The 24,255-nt window shown below is 36.2% G+C and overlaps 1 protein-coding gene across 2 annotated transcripts; it reads right to left on the bottom strand.

Moving 5' to 3' along the window:
• Positions 1–2,484: 2,484 nt before the first annotated feature.
• LOC106080112 (probable G-protein coupled receptor 75) lies at positions 2,485–24,255 on the bottom strand. Of its 2 annotated transcripts, none has more exons than XM_056023556.1 (2): positions 24,096–24,255; positions 2,485–6,930 (listed from the first exon to the last, which is right to left on the bottom strand). In XM_056023556.1, the coding sequence occupies exon 2, from the start codon at positions 4,524–4,526 to the stop codon at positions 3,009–3,011; it is 1,518 nt and encodes a 505-aa protein (XP_055879531.1). In that variant the 5' UTR covers positions 4,527–6,930; positions 24,096–24,255; the 3' UTR covers positions 2,485–3,008. The 2 variants fall into 2 exon arrangements, with proteins under 2 accessions (XP_055879531.1, XP_013096881.2); XM_013241427.2 differs by lacking the exon at positions 24,096–24,255 and adding an exon at positions 8,653–8,753.

Here is a 24,255-nt window from a genome sequence, read left to right as displayed (position 1 = left end):
AAAAAAAAAATATTATTTAGCTTTAAAATAAAGGGTAAAAAAAAAAAGTGAAATAAATAGTTTTATGTTACAGACATTTTCTAATCCTGACAGAACTAGGGAGGGTTCTAATCCTGCTTGGAAGGGGAGGGGAAAAAGACGGGGGAAGGGGGAGGTGTGAAGAAATAGGAGACGGGACGGAAAGCAAGAGAAAGAAATATTATGTCCCCTGCTGTAGCAGGGAGTCGACCATTATATCCCCTGCTGTAGGCTGGGAGTCGACCATTATTACCTGTCTACCTGGAGAGCTCTCGAGTCTATCAGTTCGTTCTATTACGTTTCTTTAGAATCATTGTTCAATATCCATTGCGGGGGCTCCTTTTATTGAGTCCACTGGTTAGTTGAATGTTATTCAAACGTGATTTTTTTTTTGTTAAAGCAGTCATCTTTTTTTTTTTTTTAAATCTTTCTACAAATTCTAAAGCAACCTTTGCGAACCTGTACACTAACTGAATGGAAGGACCCACCCAAATTGAACAGTGACTAGTCATTAAGTCAAGATTACAACTCAATTAAAGGGACACACTTTGTCTACTACAATCACAGGCTATTAAAAGCAAAACGTCAATTTTATTTATTGTCTCCCTTTTCTGTAGTCCCGGTCGACAGAAACTTGAATTTAAAACTGTGGTATACCGGCACCTGGATTAGAAATATTTACGGAAATAAAAGTAACAAGTATTACAAGTTTATATATATCCTGGAGATACACACACATTGTTAGGAGTTGAAGAATACTTTTTTTGTTTAGTTGGTTAATTTTTGTATGTCACCGACACTGATTAATTATGCAAAATTTCAACTTGATCCGAGAAGTGGATGAAAAAAAGTGTAAAAGAATCCACCCAGACAGACAGAAACAGAGTGCAAAAACAAAAATAATAAAAAAAAATAACAATAATACCCTAAAAGAGTTATGTTTCCTACTCCTTAGACTCGTCTCAGTGTTGTTATTTCATTCATTATTTAAGACACTAGTTGGACAGATTTTGAAAACGGGTCTAAAGCTTTTCCTAGAAATTTTACAGTTTATGTACATCTGTATGGAAAAAATTAATAACATTTCGGACATAGAATGAACACTCTGGTTGGATCCTTTTAATTTTTCTAAATATAAACATCTTAAAAATTAAATTAGGCTATTTTGAAAACTCTTTCACCGGGTATCCCCGCACTCGACTCAAACGTTACTTTGCAAGTATTCAGAAACCATGATCACAGACCTATATACATATATATATATATATATATATATATATATATATATATATCTACATTATATATTTTATAGTTCGTCTATCGTGGTTCGATGATGACCACTTTGTCATCCAGGGGGCTGAGGGTACATTACATCTAGACTGAGGGGAAGATCTCTAAACACTACACGTAAATGTCCTGAAACAGGGTGTTGATTTGTAAAGTAGTTTTCAGAAGTACAGATTTTTTTCAAACTTGAACTTTATAACATAATATGATAATAATGATATAAATTATGTTGAAACTATAATATTGTACAACTTTTAGATGGAAAGGCAATGCATTTTAATATGAATCTTCTTTTTCGCAAACTAGATAGAGTAAGATCTATTTAAATGTACAATCTAAAACGGTTTATATCAGTGTTTCCCAGACTGTGTTCCGCGGATTCCGCGGAACACTAGTGTTCCGCGAGGCTTGGATAGATGTTCCACAAACTACTGAAATAGGCCTAAGTAGCTATTAGGCCAACACGTGAATTAATCTGTCTAAAAATAAGCAAAGTATTCCGCTAAATACTCAGAATGTACAAAGTGTTCCGCTAAATACTCAGAATGTACAAAGTGTTCTGCTAAATACTCAGAATGTACGAAGTGTTCCGTCAAGGAAAATGTTTGGGAACCACTGGTCTATATTGATATGAATAGTTTGTTAATGGAGGTGTTTGTAGAAGTAATGGTTCCAACAATGGAAACAATGTGATAAGTATTTCCAGTGCTTTAACACTTTCTCTCCTAACTGACGATACCATCATTGAATTTGACCTGATTATAATAGTTTTTGATTTTATATAGATTAATTTGTGTCTCTACAAAAATAGCATGCCTTTGCCCTTTAAATCTATACCAAAATAAATAAAACATTTTCTGATAACAAACAAAAACGTGATTGAAGTTCAATCATAAAAGGCAAATGAACAATGTCATGAACTGAACAAAATGAGTAATTCCGTGTAAAATAATTACGGAGAGAAAGAGTTAAGAGTGACAAAGTGAATGAGTTTTGAGTTTTTGGCACATCGGCACAATTTAGGCCATATCGTGCCCGTAATCCTTCAAGGATTACTCTCCTTTACACGAGCTAAATTCCATACAGTTAAATCATTAAAAACAAGGTCTATTCACAATTAAAATAGTAAAGGTAGTAATCAAATATTCAATTCAAACTAGAGCACAAAAAAGGCCACACTATTAAGTTGATCTGTTTTATTTACAAATAAGCGATCACATTGTGAAAACTCTCATTCAGCAGACGTCAACACAATGTTGTAGAAATTAAGTTGCAACTATTTCAAGCATGTCCATAGAAAACGTGACAACATTTACACAAACTCTCTCCTCCTCTCAAAACAAACATAATGTTAACTGCGACAGGATGCCACAATTCATAATTATTTCGTCTAAATGCATGTATTTATCTTTCTAGACTTAAGACTATGTGCTATATGTGTAATTGTCAACAAACACTTAAGCAATTCATAAATGTATATCTTTTCTAAGAAAAATTAACAGAAGCTAATCAGTATGAAAATATTTTGATTTGATTTCAGCTGTCTAAAAATCTGGCATATAAAATTTAGGTGGCAATGTTGCCAAATATATATATATATACATAAGTTGATTGATGAATAAAATCGAATGCTTTCAATTGTGTATTTAAAACTCAATGGCATACGTTGTAATAACAATAAATAATACAATGTGGATGTCGTGTCAAGAGTCGATTAAACTTTGATCGTCAGGGGCGTGCCTATGACAACAACTTTTATGCACCAATGTTTTCACATCACTGATGATGATCGTTTGGGCCAACGTCTTTTTGGTTTGGCGCCAATCTTCTTTCGTTCTGACAGGAATCGATGAGTGGACATCTCCGTAGAGCAATATGTTATTGGTATAAGTCGTCTTTAATAATTTATTGCATTTCTCTTTGGTGTGGGCCGGGGGAAGGGTTTTATCTGGACATTTTTGTGAAACGATAGAGTTTTGGTGTTTCCTGGAGATTTGTACAGTTCTAAGATCCGCTGTTTTTGCGTTCAGGGTTATGAATCGTCGAGTTTTGGGTATTCGACAGTCGCAACGGACCATGTCCCAAAGAAATCTACCGTACCGTTGCTTACTTCGCCCGTTTCCCTGGGCGTACATGTACGGGTTGAGGGCGCTGTTCAGAAAGATGAGAGCAATGCCGCACAGCTTGACCTGGTAGACTATAATGGACTGACCGGAGATCAGTTCAATAAAATGCGAGACAACAAGGGGTGTCCAGCACAGAGAGATGATTAATATAACAAGCAGGCACATTGTCACGGCTTTATTTTCTTTGTCCAGCGCCGCCATGCAGTTGCAGCAGGAACAGTGTCTAAGGGAGGACAATTTTTTACCGGAAGTGTTCTCTAAGATAGACTGCTGTACTTCCGGCGCAGATGTCAAGGTGTCTGCATTGGACGGACTCTGGATGGGCTTGTAGAAGGCAGGCTTAAGTAGCGGTTGAAGGGATTTGACCCGCAGGTAGGTTTGAACCCTAACCGCCTTGGCCACGGCTGAATAAGATGTGACGATGATGATGATGCTGACAATGACGACAGGGCTGATGAAGAAGAGGACAACGTTGTTGGTTTTGACGTCGTTGCTGTTCATGACGTAACGACAGTCGGTGTAGGTGTCGCTCCACGCGACAGTCACGTGCAGCGTGCCACCAACAGCGGTGCCCACTCCCACGGTGTATACAGCCCCAATGATGAACGCAGTCTTCAGCGTACTCAGGCTTCCTTTGACTCTGCCCTTGAGCCAAGACTGCCGGTGAGCGGCGATAGCCACCAGCGTCAACAACGAGAGCAGACCACACGTGGTTGTGGCGAAGAGATACCCGCCGCAGAACTCACGGGGCGAAGGCGGATCTGAAAACAATAAAAACAAGAAGGTGGGCGAAAGACAGAGGCAGATGATGAGATCCGCCCCGGCTAGATTAAAGACCAGCACCTCAAAGTTAGACCTCAGTTTTCGACACTGCAGTGCAGACAAAATGACCAAACCGTTACCGAACGTCCCCAGGATGACAACAAAAATGACTAGAACAGTGCAGACGGCCAGAGTTGCAGTGTGGACAGTGCCATGGAATTGAACGGATGGATCCCAGTCCAGTATAACGTTAATACTGCCATTGGTCAATCCACGCTGGACAAGACTTGAGGGTTCTCTATTTTCTTGACCAGACATGATCCTAAGGTGCATGTACACAGCCTTTCTGACTCATTGGACTTAAGTACATCAGTCAGCATTTATGGAATGGAAATGCATAGGTTAGTGAGTTTATAATAATCCAGATAACCATCCGACATGCCAAAGAGGTTACTGTATCACTTTAATAATAACACGTATTGATCGAATATTGTTGTTACTCATCTTAGCAGAAAACGAAGTTGCAGCCCTTGTGTTGAAAAAACTCCTGGCATTTACCAATGCTTTGTAGAGCCAGGCTGGTGTAGTGTTACCAGCTTAATGCTCTACACATCCGACAAGAAAAAACTTTCAGACAACCTGGCACTTCCTGCTGCCAGAGTTTTCTCGCTTTGTTCTTCGCCTCTCTCCTTTTCAGAGTCCCCGAAATAAAACGTGGCCAAAAGGTACCGTGTACCCGGTACTTTTACAAGTTCTAGGAGTCAAATTTACCATCACCCGAGTTCTGAAGGAACCAATGCACGTCATACAAAGGTATTGAACTCGCAGTTTGTGTGTCACGGGGCTAAATAAAAAGCATGTGTTGGATTAGTACTACTGTCTAGAGGTGAATGTCAGAACAATCAAATTAATAAAATCACTCATTAATCCTATCCATCAACATACGACCTACCAAAAAAAAAAGCATTTAGTATATACGGTCCCAATAGATGTAGGTGTAATATTGTCAGCTTAGCATTTGATTTAAGATGTATATATATTCTCCTGTCTATCAACACGACATAATGATTTTCAACATTCAACTTGATATCCTTATAAATAGAAGCGTGCTCTTAGATGGACTTCAATGAATCAACGCACGAAAGTATTGTATCTGTTTCAGTGTATAAATATACGATGCAGATGTATTCGTATTCTTCAGTACATAAACAAAGATCGACAGATGACTCCTTAACCTCCCGTGTTGGCAGACGAGAAACAATTCGCACCACGGCCCCAACGTAACGTCAGCATATGATCGAAGGGAGACAATGATTTCTTTTCATTGAGTTGTTCCCCTTTATTTCCACGAGCCCGCTGCCGGGAACAAACCTGGCTTTATAGGCGCAGCCGAGTTCAGGCTAAGAAGAGTAGATTCTATAACATGTATAATGAAGGCATTCGCGTAATAGTTTTTACTTATGGTAGATATGCTTTTATTATCTGCTGGATTAACTCCCGAGCATATAGAGCACTTGTATAAGTTTGATCCTGTTGAGAGAAATGCTGAAAGACTTCAACTCCCTGTGCTGTCACATTAATTAATGATATTTCTATTTGTTTATAGACCATTTAGACGAGGAATGTTCATTGGTTTCATTTGTTGAGAATGGTGTCAGAAGATTTGTATCTTCTCCACACAATGTAAGTCTTTAACGTTGGTTCTTTGCCTGATCACGTAAAGCAGCTGCTAAATAAAACATGGTCTCCCTTATTTCCCACATTTTCATTGATCCTATCTTTATGGGAGGAAAAAAAAACTTCTCTGAAAACCAGAGCAGTAATATCACGTGTTATAATCAGTAATTATATTCAGATAGGTATGACTCCCGACACTCACTAAGAAACGAACATTGCCAAGGGAAATAATTCTGCGCATAGCATAACTATTGTGGTCCACGGAGTAACTTGTGATGAGAATCAGCAGGGGTTAATTCCCCTCTTTTGTCACTCACATTTTTTTTTTTAATGTGTGTAACTATACACTATATCCAACTTAAGAAATCTTATGTGAGAACGAGAGAGAGAGAGAGAGAGAAAGAGAGATTATATAAAGGAAGACGCACACCTGTTAAGCTCAATTATTGAGCCGTGAAAGGCTCGCCTGTGGATTCAATTTACTTCCTTTGAAAGACGTTGGATTTGAAATGGCCTTCATGAATATTCATAAGATTGTAGCGTGGAGACCAAGCACAGAACAACACGAGGCGAGAACCATAAATGTAGTGATAACGCCAGCGCTTTTCTTCAGATCAAATCGAGTCTTGTATGATGCCTCCCAATCGCTTGAACACCGCCAAAAGATGTGTACGATACCATTCTAAGGTGTTCAGATGTATCGCCCCCGCATTCGTGTTTACATCACAACGTGCAGCCAGGGCAGGTCATAGCCGTGACACCGTGTCAATGTCATTGTGTCCTGTCTGTCATGTATCCAAACAGCTCTCCATCTACCCACTGTGCGGTGGTATAACATACAAGTAATATGAGTCTATATTACAGATGAATCCAGCAAGGTCAAGGATGATGATATTGACTCTATGTTGAACTGCAATGCGATGAACTGAGAAGAAGAGCTTAATCTCAGGACACTGTAGCCCAAGTATAATCAGCGTGTGGATTAAAACTTGATTCTTGAGTTTAAAAACATCAAAAATGTTGATTCAAGAAGCGACTTGATGTTTTCTTGAAGAACGGTCTGAAAAAAAAAAAAAAAAAACAAGGGGGGATAATTAAAAGGCAAGATAACTTCTGGCACAAAACAACTAAGAAACAGCATTTGTTTCAATCAAATCACAACTACTTATACTATTCGTACTCTACTGCTAGATAAATGTTTCAACAGTAACAAAAAATTACATTCGCATTATATATATATATAGGTATTATACATTAAGCTGTAAAACTATATATGAGCGTGGGGGCCTTGAGATAAAATACTTAGCTTCCGAACCGAAGGGTCTTAGCTCTGAAAGACACCCTAGAGACCCACCCACCTCCAACGTATGTCCTGACATACGTTGGGAAAGTAAGGGCGGCTGGTCATTGGGCTTTCCACATGACACCCTCGTTAAACCGTGGTAAAAAAAAAAAGCAACAGATGAGCTTTGCATCATCTGCACCATAAATATAAGTAGATGTAATTAACACATTCATTAAATAGAATATTAGAAATACAGTATATTACTGGACACCGTTAAGAAAACAATACATTGTTTTTCTTCTTCGAATGTTATAGCAGTTGTGCAGTTTAAGTTTGTATGTTATAGAAGATGTGATGGTTTTAAGTTATATTGTTATAGATGTAATGTTATATTAGTTGTAGTATTATTGCTGTCATAATGTTACACGAGGTGCTCTGTTATAACGATGCAATGTTATAGAATCTGTAGTGCTATCGTAGTTACGATGTTTTTGGTGCTGTAATATGCCTGCAAAGAAATCTTATTTATCAACACTACGCTATTTTCTTGAATAAAGCAGGTCATATCTAGATCTGCACAGCACACCAGTCGCGACAGGTGAATGAACACGGATGATACGTATGCCAAAAATATAATGTGCTATTAACTTCAAGCACTCTTTAAATATTTCTTTACACGACTTGATTTTGAAATGTACAGAAACGAACAGAATGTTTTTCAAAGTTGCATTTACTCTCTACTCTCAACTATTGTAATGGTGTCGGAAGAGGGTCACATATTGCTGTCCTATTTGTCGGTTAATATATCTAAAGACCCACTGAAATGGATGGTAGAAGATGCTACATCAAACTTTTGTGTCATGGCATACAGTGTAAGGGCGATTGCACATATCAAAATAAAGCAAGAAGTCAGGAGGACACACACGACCTGCCTCTTCCACCCCACCCCCACTTTTTTTTTCTTCCATCGCCGACTGCCCTTGTAACACACCAACACAACGTGGAAGAAACACACACACACACACACATTGCAAGCTACACACTTCAACTTTCGCAATGAAAAAAAATATATATGTGTAATGAGAAACAAGGGAAAATACTCGCAAAAAAAAAATACTCTAAACACCTTCTTCCCCTTTTCAAATAAATAAAGTATCCAGCAGGGCTCCTTGGGGGAAGTAACCCGATCTGCATTCTGACGGGTTAAAGCCCTTGAAATTGATTTTTTTTTTTTTTTTTAAATCCTGTAGGATGTAGAGCCAATACAGAAGCGAAGAACTGGAATTTTTAAAATGATTTGTATTGAAGTAGAAGACACTGGATAGAGGCTACGAAAAGATATACATGGCAGATGTCTATGCGTTCTCATTCGACAGTTGAATACACATCTCTATATTTTGAGACATTCCATTATATGTTTAGCCATCAAAGATACAAATATGTAATATTTATTATATACAGAAGTTCATTGAAAAAGATCAACCGCCCTACGCTTACCCTGTTATCCTTGTGTTAATCTAGTCCTTCGTGCTAATTAGAATAATTAAAGTCCACTAATTCCCTGGTTTACCTGGCAAATTCCAGCATCTCGTTTCTTCCTCAAAACATATTGGAAAGAAAAAAAATATAAGGAATGTAGCAGCTTTAAGGCATAGGATTTACTTTATTTCGGGTCATTCTGGGTATATTTTTAAAAATTAGGTTACGTTTTTTGAATTTATGAGATCTGAAGTATTTCTAAATTTACTATTGGCGTTTCTAACAGTGAATAAGTACCTTGAAGTAATATGTATTGTTAATAATGTAATGATTTTTAAAACCCTATCCAATGTTTTAATTGCTTTATATAGAGTATCTTTCATGCTTATAGCATGCTCAGTGACTTATGGTCCAATCTCTCTTATGGACCAGTAATGTATGTATCTAGGTCATTCTAGGAGAAGGTTTCTGTGCTGCTTTTATGCGCTCAGCAAACACAACTCTGCCCGTGACTGGATTCGAGCTCAAGCCCTATGTTGAGTAGCCAAGCGGTTTTGGCCTCTCAGCCACACACCCCACGCCCGTCATGACTTCGGTAAGAGACGCCATGAGAAGAATTCAAACGTTACTTAACAACAGGGAAAATAAGAACATTGAACTGAACTCTTTTTTTTTTTTTACAAACATTTTTTTTTAACTAACTCCGTTTGTTTGTCTGTCTGGGTGGATTCTTTTACACGTTTTGTCTCCCACTTTCCTTTCTCGGATCAAGTTGAAATTGTGCACAAATAATTATTGTCAAAGAGAAAACACAATTTAATAATAATAATTTTTTTATACAGGAAAAAGGGGAGATCTTGCAATAATGATATAAATTGCAATGATTGTTCGGTGCTTTCCCGTTTATTAGTTCTGTTTTTTTTTTTAAGTATCTATCTATAAATATAATTCTCTTCGTCGCCCAACCGTGCGGGACACCATGCACGCACGCCGACTATCTAACCATCGATGAAAAAGTCTTGGAAAGAAAACTCTTTTATTCCTGCAAGTCGGACTAGAGTTACCCCAAGTAACTTTTGCGGAGTCAGAGTGCGCGGCTCAGACAAAAAAAAAGGGGGAGGGGGGAGAACAAGTAATATTCTCACTAAATAGTGTCGTATGCTACGCCGCGGGTCGGCTCGTATTTTTCATATTTTGCTCTTTTGGAGTGTCCTTTGGCTAAGAAAGTAAACCTGTAAAAAGATCTGGAATTTTTTTTTAAATACTAGTAGCCAAATTTAATTTCCACACATTCTATGCATTTAGACTTACAAAAGAAGAATGTTATAGACTCGCAACAGCGTGCATCAAATGTCAATTAACCGAATTATTTTTTTTATACATTGAAATCGTTGGTTTATGTTTTGTTTTTGTTTTTTTCGCAAGTATGCATGAAAGTATTACTTGACTTTGGCTTGTTCTCTACTACACAAAACTTATACTCACACAAAAGCTGGGCGTTGTAAAACTATTAGCTAGTGCCAGCTGCGACATAGCTGGTATTTTAATCACATGTTTTGGGTATTAGATCTAGTGTGTAAATGCTAATTTTATGCATGGGGGGGGGGGGGATTCGTTTTACTAAGTATCTTATATCACATCCAATGCAAATTGTTTTTGGGACACGTTTTAGAATTTCGCAGGTAAACATAACCACTTGTTGAAATGTGATCAGTTTGGGACTGTGATTGCTTTCTTTTCGGAATATTTTCCTCTCCTCTATTTTTTAAATCTCTCCCCACCGACCTCGCCAATGTTCGACTTATGCACCCACGCGCCGTCTAGTGTAGAAAAAAAACAACAACACTGCCAGCGAGATGAACGACTTCCAATATTTCTAACTGACCAAACGCACTTCGGCTGGGACGTGAATGCACCGCAAAGGGGAGGTAAACATTACAAGAAATCTTCGTGACGACGCTACCGATCTCTTGTATTCAAATATTGTTCCGAATCATGTCCCTTTGACATACCCCAGCCAGGATGCCTTCCCTTTAGAGCAGCACGGCTAATGGCACTTCCGCCCCCCGTCCTATGTGAGCTTGTCCACGCCAACAGATTTCATTGAGAGAGGCAGAAAGATGATACCTTTATTTATTCACAGAGGCGTGAGGACCACAATGTACAAGTTGTGGTCTCCCGTGTTTGTACACATCCCGGGGCCTCAGTCAGGTTACTGTCCTTTAACATTCACCCTAGACACTAAGTTAACATGGCTTTCATCCCGTCGTCTCTTTCATCTCCTTCCTGAAGTTTAAACCTTTGCAAATGTCGAAACTCGGGAGACTTTCCCCCCACCCAACCTTTTTATTTTTTACGAAACTAAAAAAAAAAAATGGAGATACGAAACTGTGGAAGAATAGGGCGAGGACTGTTTTGGAGAAGAAGCGAGAAGAGGGGGCTGGGGGAGGGGGGGGGGAAGTCTACATCACCAATAAAAAAAAAGTCTTGGGAGAAAGGTGAAATCATTCAATGACCTTGACCTTTAACCTAATGTACATTAAGGTTAGTCAAAGCAAAAGTCTATGTTCCCCATTGTTTGAGAGACCTAATGCATTTCCTTCTGCCGTTTGATGTTCGTAGATAGGAGAGAAGCAAAAACCAAAGAGCAACAGTTTCCCCCCCCCACGCCCCCCCCCCTTTTCTCTCTCTTCATCTGTATAGAAGGTCAGCACAAAATATCAGGAAAGGATAAATCTGATAAATCTCGATGTTGTTTTACCCCATGTGGTAAAATTAAACCTTAGACAATGTTTTGACAATATAGGTCTTGATCAGGTCTTTAAGTAGCGCCATTCCCACCCCGCAACCCTACATTTCGTCATGTTGATAGTAGCATGCATGCATAAAGACAGACAGATAGATAATGATAGATAGATAGATAGATAGATAGACAGATAGATAGATAGATAGATAGATAGATAGATAGATAGATAGATAGATAGATAGATAGATAGATAGATAGATAGATAGATAGATAGATAGATAGATAGACAGACAGATAGACGGGCGGACGGACAGACAGACTGACAGATAGATAGATAGATAGATAGATAGATAGATAGATAGATAGATAGATAGACGGACAGACAGACAGACAGACAGACAGACAGACATACAGACAGACAGACAGATAGATAGATAGATAGATAGATAGATAGATAGATAGATAGATAGATAGATAGATAGATAGATAGATAGGCTCAGAAAGGACTTTTTTTTTTCTCCTTATGTTTTTAGGTTCCTATGTTATATTTTTCTTTTGTAAAGGGCTAATAATCTTTTTAAATAGTCAACGCGAAGAAGGAAGGGAGTTGAGAAGTTCACTAAATCTATATCAAAGTAAAACTGACTAAACATAGTCAGCTAGAATGACAAAGTGCACTAAACACAGTACCACCACACAGCCTGCCAGGATGACAGAATACACTAAAATCTCATTCACCAATCCTAAATAAACACATTTAGCCACGTCATAATATTGATAAAACAATGAAAAATACGTATCACGTGACAGCTTTTATGGATTACAAAGAAGATATAGAGAATCACGTAGCTTAATGTTGTTTGCTTACGATTGGTGAATGAGGTCCATTGTTTTTGTTTATCGATATTTCATGCTTTTTAGCTTTCTCAATGCGCTACGATCCTGTCACTAGTTTTGGACCAGTTGGGAAAAATGGGGAGCGGGACGAAGAAGGAGTTATCTACGTGGATGTTGCCCTGATCGCTTTTTTAAAGGCGTTAACAAAATGTTAAATCAAGGCTCAAGCCTCCACCACATCTGTCAAGCACGATTTCTTTCCCTTGTTCGACGCCGAACAAAAGAATAAATTACTAATAGTAAATTAACTTATTAGTATTTTTAGCGGCTCCCGAAAGGGGAGAAGACGCTATTAGTTTTGTGTGGCCTGTTAATACGTACAGCATACAATCACTAAACATATTGAGAACTTTTTTTGTTTTAAAGGTTTGCAAGCTCACCATCCGTCGCTACGGAGATTATTTTTCAAATAGGGATTTGTTGTTTTATGAAGTAGTTCTTCAAAACATTAAATATTAATGTGCATTAAGTATCATAGGAAAAAGTTTTCACAAAGAACAATTTCTCGTAGATTTCTTGAGCCATAATAATTTGAATAAACAAATACATCATTACCAGCCAGCTGTATAGAGAAATATGTTGTTTGCAGAAATAGGTCGTTTGCAAAGACTTAGAAGAAAGAAATATTTGACTATATTCCAACAGAGCTCAGGACTTTAGTGAACTCTTCTACAAATCCATTGCCCTAACAAATAAGAGGTCAGAGTTTGCATGGATGGTTCTCAGAAAGCCACCAAAAAAGAAGCTGGAATACTCATTAAATGGCTCAATGGAGAAAAAAATAATTTAAAAATAAAGTTCATTGTAACGAATGAGCTCTATGACAACCACAGAGACTAGACCCAGATTTAGATCTTGAATCTAGATTTAGATCTAAAACTATGTCTAGATCTAGCTAGATCTATGTCTAGTTTGTATGACAAATGATAATGGAGATATTAATTTTTCTTTGCGAGGGGAAAGTCTTGTAGTCATTTCTTTTTTTTTTTTTCGTGTTGCCAATTTATCTAATTTTCTTAGAAGAATAAATCTTTTTTAGTTTCAGTTTATTACAATGTAACATGTTATTAATTTTGAATGTATGGATAAGTGAAAAGGTTAATAATTATTATTTTAAAAAATATAAGTGTACGCTAAATGAATATATGAAGATGCTGTGGCTGAGAGGTAAAGCACTTGGAACCGGAAGTCCCGTGTTCGAATCCTGGTAAAGACTCTAGGTGGACCACGTCGGGGGGCCGATTTTGAGTTTGTGTTTCCACACAAACGGTCTTTGTAACCTTGTTTTTTGTTTTTAAATTCTTGTTTTGACAGGTACAAGAAATAATTATTCAAATATTTAATTTGATTGGGTGTGTGAGAAATAACGTGTACAAATTTCTTACCAGACAAATTGACAGACAGACAGAGTGAATTAATATAATTTGTAAAAGCAAATCGAAAAGGCAAAGTATCAAAGTGTTCATTTAATGAACCAGGAATACTAAAAACTTAATTAAAAAAAAAAAAAATTATTTAAAAAAAAACGAAATATGAAAAAAAAATATTGTTAAAAAAATCTGCTCTTACCAATAATTAATTGACTAATTGGCTATCTTTTTAAATTGATTAATGTCTATGCATGTTTTATTAAGAACAATAAATAATTGTTAAAATGTTTCAACTTGAATGGGTGTAGGAGAAATGCATGCTCGATTATGTAAGGGGACGAAACCCTACATATTTAACCGTATCTGTGAATACAGAAGGATTTGATTTCCACTGATGGTATCAAAGAAAATTAGTAATTGCCAGTAAATAACTGACTAATCGGTTAATTGACTCATGTCTTGTCTATGTCAAAGAATAACTGTGTAAAGTTTGAACTTGATCCGAGAATTGGTGTGGGAGAAATAACGTGTACACACTTTTTACCAGACAGAGTAAAAAAAAAAACCCAACAAATTCTATGCTTAAAGACGCAAAGATTGGAAAGCGTTGAATAAATATTAGAGTATCAAAAATTTCATGTCATACTGCTCGAGAGCTTTTAATTTCCTAAACTAAAATGTTTTTGAGTGTTTATATTTCTAAGGCCCCGCCCCCCCCCCCTTCTTTTAAGCCTAGATAGAGAGTGCCATTAAAAAAAAAAAGGAACATATAATATTAGTTGACACTGGGCAAACAGAAGTAATATCAGAAGAAAGTTCATAACATTGAGAATGTGGGTAAGGCCTCATGGCGGAACATAGGACATGTTAGTTCAATTCGAACCGAATGCTGGAATTACAGATAAACACGTGACATTTAGACAAAGATTGTCCCCCCCAATGACATTCGATGTTTGCATAGGTAAAACACAGACACACACACACACATACACACACGAGTGCATACAAAGCCTTCAGTGCGGTACCACTTTTTTTTTCTCCCCTCCCCCCCCCCCCCCATTCGGTTTAATTTCAATCAGTCTCGAGGTCTACCATTGCCAGGGCTACCGATAACGCTGATAATAAGTCCTCACCAAATGATATTTTAATGAAGATTTAATCCTCCAGATTGTGTTTGGCTTGTTTGTCGGAGTGACACAAAAGTTGGAGCGATAGTGAACAGGGGAAAGTGGTACACGGTATACCGTCTGCCTAACTGGATCTCGTGTTGTGAAACGAAAGATACGAACCCCGGGAAAAATGTAGAGCCTAGGCTCTTACTCTACACTACCCCAACATTTTGTGCATGAATTAACGGTTTGGGTTCACAATGTAGTTTGTGGAACACAAAAGTTAACGTATCATACACATCGTGGTAATGGAAAATAAAAACTTTTAAACCCAACATGGCATCTTTTTATATACCGAAACCAATTTTTACCCCCCCCCCCAAAAAAAAAATTATACATATTTAATTTGAGGAACAAAAGCCTAGATACATATTTAGTTTGATCATGGTTTGATTAACAAAAGTTTAGACCCAACATACACATTTGGTTTGAGGAACAAAAGTTTAGCCCCAAAATACACATTTAGTTTGAGGAATAAAAGTTTAGACCCAACATACACATTTAGTTTTAGGAACAAAAGTTTAGAACCAACATACACATTTGGTTTGAGTAACAAAAGTTTGGACCCAACATACACATTTAGTTTAAGGAACAAAAGTTTAGACCCAACATACACATCTAGTTTGAGGAACAAAAGTTTAGACCCAACATACACATTTAGTTTGAGGAACAAAAGTTTAGAACCAACATACACATTTGGTTTGAGTAACGAAAGTTTAGACCCAACATACACATTTAGTTTGAGGAACAAAAGTTTAGACCCAACATACACATTTTAGTTTTAGGAAAGAAAAGTTTTTACCCAATATACACATTTAGTTGAGGAACAAAAGTTTAGATCCAACATACACTTTTAGTTTGAGGAACAAAAGTTTAGACCCAACATACACATTTTAGTTTTAGGAAAGAAAAGTTTTTACCCAATATACACATTTAGTTGAGGAACAAAAGTTTAGATCCAACATACACATTTAGCTGATAAAACCAAGAGTTAAGCGTATTTATTTAGAAAGAAAAGTGCGTGAGTGTGAGGCTCCGTCTGTCCCAGATCAATCACTGGTTTTGGTTGTTCCTTGAATCAGGGTAGAACCGGTTGTGACTAAACAAGCCGTTTGCCACAGTTCGTGCATGAGAAGGAAACCTGTCTTTCTGATTGGGCAGCTTTCTTACTAATTCTTTTGCTCTCGGAGAAGTTCGTATCAGAACACACAGTCTGCTGTCCGGGGACACGACAATTCGTTCACTGACATTTCGTTCACCGACAAATCGTTCACGACTTTTCGTTCACGCGACTATTCGTTCACCAGACATTTCGTTCACCAGACATTTCGTTCACGCGACTATTCGCTCACGGACTATTCGCTCACAGACAACTTGTTCACCGACCACTTGTTCACCGACAGTTGGTTCACGACAAATCGTTCACGCGACAAATCGTTCACTATCAATTCGTTCACAGACAAATTGTTCACAGACAAATCGTTCACTGGATATTTCCAAAAACAAAAAATTGCTAGAGATCGTTTGTTTGTTGTTAATATTTTGTTAACGAGGACAGTATGTGATAAAAAATTATACTGAAAAGAAAAAAGAGATCTTACAAGCAAGCTGAAACATTTAAATGGGACCTCACTTTACTCTAGGTAACATTTTTACTTTCAACTTGTAGGCCTTCTTTGACACTCATGTCCATCATGTAGTCTTGTTCGACCTACCCATATTTCCTTATCTTCTTAATAGCGGTCCAGATGTTTAATTAACATACCCATTTTATTGATATCTTTATAACAAAAACAAATCTTATCTTATATAATACAGACGTTTCTTCAAAAAGAAGATGATTACGTCCTACGCGTCATGCATTCTGCCAAGTCGCTGGTTTTCCTGACTAGCTCAGAGAGATAATTTAGCTTTTTAACAATGGTACTAGATTTGGTACAATATATGGTTTCACTGTTCAACTCTGAACGTCACGTACTAGATACAGATCTAAGGTTAATACTTATCAATTAAGACATCTCAGAAAAAAAAAAAACTAATTACATGTACAACACTAGGAAATATTTTGGTTCCCTATCAAAAATTTATAATTTATCGCAATACAACTAAATAAAATTGTTTCAATAAAATTGTTATTGAAGTCCAAGCAATCAAATTAGTCTACCAATGGGTGGTCACATATAGAAACAAGTTAACTAAAATAAAAATAAAATAAAACTTCTTTTAAACTTGATGGAAAGTACTATACTATAGTGTCTAGTAGATATTTTCAATGTTAACAGATTGAACATGTGTATAGGCAATGTCCAATAAAGTTTTATTACTTCCAGAGGAGCTAGTCTGTCTAGCACTCCACTAGGTGTTAACTAGAGTATCCAGATGAATGGGTAGATTCCAGGTAGATGAAAAAAAAAAAGAGGGGGGTGTAAAGGTATATTAAAGGTGAAAGTAAAAATGTTACCTATAGTAAAGTGAGGGCATTTGTTAGCTAGCTTGTAAGATCTCTTTTTTATTTTTTTTATTTTAAGTATAATTTTTATCACATACTGTCCTCATTAACAAAATATTAGCAACAACAACAACAACGAAATTTAATAAACTCGGATTAGACCTGATCTCTAGAATTTTTTTGCATTTGGAAATAATAGCTACAAAAGTTTTAATGTAGGCTAAATAAATTAAACACGCAACGAAAATATATAAAATTAACGCTGTTACTATCCAGTGAACGATTTGTCTGTGAACAATTTGTCCGTGTCGTGAACGAATAGTCGCGTGAACGATTTGTCGCGTGAACGATTTGTCGTGAACCAACTGTCGGTGAACAAGTTGTCGGTGAACAAGTTGTCTGTGAGCGAATAGTCCGTGAGCGATATGTCGCGTGAACGAATTGTCTGGTGAACGAAATGTCTGGTGAACGAATAGTCACGTGAACGAAAAGTCGTGAACGATTTGTCGGTGAACGAAATGTCAGTGAACGAATTGTCGTGGAACCCTGCTGTCCGATGTTGCGTGATTTCCTCCCGCGTACTTTCATTGACATGGAGGCGCGGTGGCTGAGCGGTAAAGCGCTTGGCTTCCGAACCGGGGAACGGGGTTCGAATCCTAGTGAAGATTTTTAATTTTGGGATCCTCGGACGCCTCTGAGTCCACCCAGCTCTAATGGGTACCTGACATTAGTTGGGGAAAAGTAAAGGCGGTTGTTCGTTGTGCTGGCCACATGACACCCCCGTTAACCGTAGGCCACAGAAACAGATGACTTTTACATCATCTGTCCTATAGACCACAAGGTCTGAAAGGGGAACTTTACTTAACTTTTTACTTTCATTGATATAGAACTGACCTCTTGCGCAATGCCTTGATAGTGACCACTCTTTTTTTTTATGGTAGTGAGAGCTGGTCAACATACATGCATTAAAGCATAGAATAAACAGTTTTCCCTTGCATAATGTGCATATCCTGGATAGATTGTGTCTCCAATCAGGACGCACAGTATCTATGCTCATATGACAAAGAGAATACTAAGCTGGCTCGGCATGTCGCCTGCATGCCAGATGTGAGAATTCCAATGGACATTCTCTATGCCGAGATTACGAAGAGAGATCAGAGACGCCAAAGACTAACCTTCAGATATGTCTACAAGCGAGATCTAAGGACTGTGGGAGGAAACCAAGATCGGACAGCATGGAAACATACTTTTTAACTCTTTCTCTTCGTAATTATTTTTTCCAAGTTTCAACTGAATTCTTCATTTTGCTGATTACTATTTCACTCCCTGTTATGATTAAGCTTCAATAACTTTGTCGTTTTGTTATCAGAAAGTGTATTGTTTGGTATAGAATTAAAGGGGCAAGCTGCTCTTTTTATGTAACACAAAATACAATTTAAAAAATTAAACATTAACGAGGTCAAATCAATGTTGGTATCGTCAATTAAGAGAGAAAGAGTTAAGTATGTAAAAAATTAGATTAAAATGAGAGAAGGGGAGAATGCAAATCTGTACACGGTCTTACTTATCATGCAAGTCTGTACAAGGTCTTACTTATCATGCAAGTCTGTACAAGGTCTTACTTATCATGCAAGTCTGTACACGGTCTTACTTATCATGCAAGTCTGTACAAGGTCTTACTTATCATGCAAGTCTGTACAAGGTCTTACTTATCATGCAAGTCTGTACAAGGTCTTACTTATCATACAAATCTGTACAAGGTCTTACTTATCATGCAAGTCTATACAAGGTCTTATTTATCATGCTAATCTGTACAAGGTCTTACTTATCATGCTAATCTGTACAAGGTCTTACTTATCATGCAAATCTGTACAAGGTCTTACTTATCATGCAAGTCTGTACAAGGTCTTACTTATCATGCAAGTCTGTACAAGGTCTTACTAATCATGCAAGTCTGTACAAGGTCTTACTTATCATGCTAATCTGTACAAGGTCTTACTTATCATGCAAGTCTATACAAGGTCTTATTTATCATGCTAATCTGTACAAGGTCTTACTTATCATGCAAATCTGTACAAGGTCTTACTTATCATGCAAGTCTGTACAAGGTCTTACTTATCAAGCAAAATTGGTCCAGAAATGTGATTGGACCATAGCGCTCTGAGCATGCTATGAGCATAAACGTAGCGCTATATAAAAGCTATAAATGTATTCATTTATCTATTTTATCTTGTTGTGCAGCTGCTCTTATGATGGTTTGGATTTGTACTGTTGACATGGCGTCGTGATACAGATATAATGGAATGTCTCAAACTATACAGATTGTATTCAACTAGCAATACGTTTGCATATGGACCTACTATATATCTTCGCCTAGCTTCTATACGGTGACTTTAATGTTCAACTTTATATCATACGGCCCCTTCATATTGTAAAGTATTTTATCTAATAGAGGGCCCACCGTTACGCCCTATATCAGCGTTTCCCAAACTTTCTCCTTAACGGAACACTTTGCACATTCTGAGTATTAAGCGGAACACTTTGCTTAGTTTTTAGTGAGATTAATTCACGTGGGGGGGGGGGGGGGGGGTTAACTAGTTAAATTATTCAAGTTCTTCGTGGAGCACCCATTCAGGCAGCGCGGAACATTAGGGTTACGCGGAACACAGTTTGGGAACCACTGCCCTTTATCATACCAAAACAAAGTATTTCCGCGATATTAAAAAAAAAAAAAACGCCGATCGTTCTTTTTGGTCTGAATTCTTTCCCCTTTAAAGTGAAGGTTATCTTGTACATTGTAAATTTTAACAATACAGGCGACTTGTATCGGCGGCCACCCAAATGCCGTCTTAAAAGCGCAGACGATACAGGTGCTTATCTTCCCCTGCCATATACAGTATTTTACTTTGTAGTTCGAACGAGAACTCTTTTTTTTTTCCCCCCTCAGTATTTATTTGCGTCACCAAACGGCAGAGAAGAAAAATATTGAATTAAACAGACATTTGGTGGAGACGAGCTCGATTTCGTAGGTACGAATACCAATATTTTTTTTTTAACTTTTTTTTTCTGATGACCACTGAAATCTTCAGGTCGAGCTAAATATAGTAATAAAAAAAAATAAAGAGATCAAAGGTCAAAAACAAAATAAAATATTCGAAGATTTTTATCAGCATGTTAAAATCTTATGCATAATTATTTTCTGTATCGCCGATTTAATTTTAATTTTTCTAGCATACAATGGACCTCGTTCACCAATCGTAAACAAACAACATTTACCCACGTGATAATACTGATAAAACAATGGGAAAAAAAAAACGTATCACGTGACAGCCTTTATGGATTACGTAATTTGTATAGAAGAGATAGAGGATCACGTGGCTAAATGTTGTTTGTTTACGATTGGTGAATGAGGTCCATTACGGAGAATGAAACTTTTAACCAAGACCTAGAGCTATGTGAAGTAAATCAAGACCAAAATATAGTGGCGGTATAAAAACAAATACTAGGAATTTATGAAGACACAGAAGACTGAATGGAAAGATGTCGCGATACTAACTAGGAATGGGATTTAGAACTACGTTGGTGTAAAACAAAACAAAAACAGTTCAGTCCACAAGGCAGTGCTCGGCATCTCTAGGCTTTTGTTTTGGACGTCGAAATGTTTTTGGTAATTGTTTCACTATGTCTTTTGCTGCATCAATTTTAGTTCTAATGAACTTTTTTTTTCTGTGCTACTATGTTTAAATTGCGTCATTATTTCTTGTGGATGTTTTTGTGAGAAAGTACTCAAAAGGATGTGACGTAATAATATGATAGTCTTCCATGTCTACTTTTATCAACAGGAAGTCTCTGCTCATTAATTGTTATATTTAATTGTCGAGAGGCCAAGTGCGCTTGAACTTGGCTTGGCTACCTAGAAGGGGGCTCGAGGTTCGACACCCGACTCGGGCAGAGTTGTGTCTACTGAGCGCCTAAAGGCAGCACGGAAAACCAACTCCTAGATACCCCCTCCCCCCCCCCACTGGTCCAGAAATGAGATTGGACCAAAAGCGCTCTGAGCATGCTATAAGCATGAAAGTAGCGCTATATAAAAGCTATAATAATAATTTATTCTCTGTGAAAACAGAACAGTTTCAATGACTTTTGGTTCATCAAAACTTCTCTTATCTGATATGATACAGACGTTACTTCAAAAAAGAAGATGATTACGTCCTACGCGTCATGCATTTAGTCATGCATATTAACCAATGACTTAAATTCTGCCAAGTCACTGGTTTTCCTGGCTAGCTCAGGCAACCCATTCCATGCTCTAATAGCACTAGGGAAGAAGGAGTATTTGTACAAATTTGTCCTAGCATATGGAACGAGGAATGTGCCTTTATCTTTGTGTCTGAGTATTTTATTAAATTTTGTTTTTGTATTTGAAGATTATGGTTCAAGTGTTTTATGTATAATTGCTACTTTACTTTGAAGTCTTCTGTCCACATTTAAAATAGAAAACAAAACCAAAGTTTCTGTTGTAATACTCTCTTAAATCTCTTTTGGTCAGTTAGAGCAGTAAATCAATTGTATCGGCCTACGGTTTGAGTCTTTTTCTAAACAAACATGTTATTTTGTTTTTTATAAGTTTGGGGAAAAACCAACAACTACATACTCGTAAGAAGGGGACAGAACTAGACCTACATCTATTTTCAAACCACTAATAAAAACGAAACGGTTAGATCGCTCTTTGCAATATTTTTTTTTTTGAAAGAATATAACATATAACACTTTTTTTTTGAAAGAATATAACATATAACACTTTTTTTTTGAAAGAATATAACATATAACATTTTTTTTTGAAAGAATATAACATATAACACTTTTTTTTTGAAAGAATATAACATATAACTTTTTTTTTGAAAGAATATAACATATAACATTTTTTTTTTGAAAGAATATAACATATAACATTTTTTTTTTGAAAGAATATAACATATAACATTTTTTTTTGAAAGAATATAACATATAACAGTTTTTTTTTTGAAAGAATATAACATATAACTTTTTTTTTTTTTGAAAGAATATAACATATAACTTTTTTTTTTGAAAGAATATAACATATAACACTTTTTTTTTGAAAGAATATAACATATAACACTTTTTTTTTGAAAGAATATAACATATAACACTTTTTTTTTGAAAGAATATAACATATAACACTTTTTTTTTGAAAGAATATAACATATAACACTTTTTTTTTGAAAGAATATAACATATAACACTTTTTTTTGGAAAGAATATAACATATAACACTTTTTTTTTGGAAAGAATATAACATATAACACTTTTTTTTTTTTTGGAAAGAATATAACATATAACACTTTTTTTTGGAAAGAATATAACATATAACACTTTTTTTTTTTTGGAAAGAATATAACATATAACACTTTTTTTTTTTACCGGTATGCCTTCTAGATGATATAGTAAAAAGTTATTTTTGTCTGTTTTTTTTTTTAAACTAACTTTATTAGCCAGGATTTGTGATACAATGTGCTTGGCTAAAAAGAAATGTTTTCTAATTAGGAAATTGATTGTACCAGTAACAATATATATAGAGATTACCACACAGGCTGAATTAAATGTTTTATTTTTTACTGTTATCAGACATATTGAAATTTACATGCTGAAGGTAAGAATAGTTTTTTTTTTCTATTAAACCTAGAGGTCGATTGGATACATAATTTAGGCCCTAAAGTGCATCTTTACAAACTTATATTTGCCAGGTACAAATTGTGTACACGTTATTTCTCCCACTTCCCATTCTCGGATCAAGTTGAAACTTTGCACAAATATTGTTTCTAACAAAACATGAATCAATCAAAAAAATTAACCAATTAATTAATTGAATAGTGGTGATTAATTCATTTTGTTTAATATCGAAAAGGGGAAATAAATCGTCCCATATTGTGAGATATGGATAGAAATGTGGACTTCCCCTTACATAAAACAAAAAGTAATTTTTATATATTTTTTTTTTTTTTTGCGTTTTTTTATTGACAAGATCTGTTTTTACATATAAGGCTTTTTATAACACATCCAGACAGACAGAAAGAACTTAGGAGAACTAACAACCCGATCCTAAAGTGTAATGTACTGAGAAAAGTTTATAGTCAATACAATAACTTCAATTCTCACCTAACATTAGTGTAAGGAAACTGCCCCGTCTGTATAGGCCCAGGCCCGGCATATAAAGAGTAACTTAAATAATACATCAATAAAAATTCATGAATAATTGGATGTCTAGATCTTGTTATCTATTGTCTGTGAAGTGAATTTATTGGGATCGTGTGGTAACATTTAGATTCTAAGTCTAAATGTATTTTCTCGGAAACCGTAGTTTAAAAAAAAACAACACACACTTACATACAGGTTGCAAAGATTACTTGGAACACATCAAAAGTCATACAATAACAAGCAAAAATATAAAATCACACACACACACTGATAAACCAACAATACTAAACTAACACACAATTAGATTAAGATCTACATCCGAGACACACAATTTGATCTACAAACACCTCTCACACACACACACAAATTTGACATACACACACACGCACCAAACACAATAACACACAATTGACACAAATAAACAAAACAAACCAGCCAGAACATAAAAAAAATTTACAAAACTGTCTCAAACTTACAGCAATATATTAAATGAATAACATACTCTTAATGATAGACGAAAGGTCTAAATGACACAATAGATTCCTATAGAATACAGAAATAAAATGACACATTTCATTTATTATGATTGTTTAAAATTACTCAAAGACACTTACCGACACGGGGTTTGTTTTTGTTTCCTAAATGAAGAATTCCAACTTCTTCAGACGATCACGAACACACAAGCTCTTGAGCCCAACAAAAACCCAGTGCCAACTCATGAACCCAACAAAACAACCTTCCTCTTACAAGCCAAACTGTTGTGTGGGAACTTTG

The sequence above is a fragment of the Biomphalaria glabrata genome, chromosome 3 (genome assembly GCF_947242115.1).
Source record: "Biomphalaria glabrata chromosome 3, xgBioGlab47.1, whole genome shotgun sequence".
Lineage (NCBI taxonomy): Eukaryota > Metazoa > Mollusca > Gastropoda > Planorbidae > Biomphalaria > Biomphalaria glabrata.
This window is presented reverse-complemented; position numbering and strand designations above follow the sequence as displayed.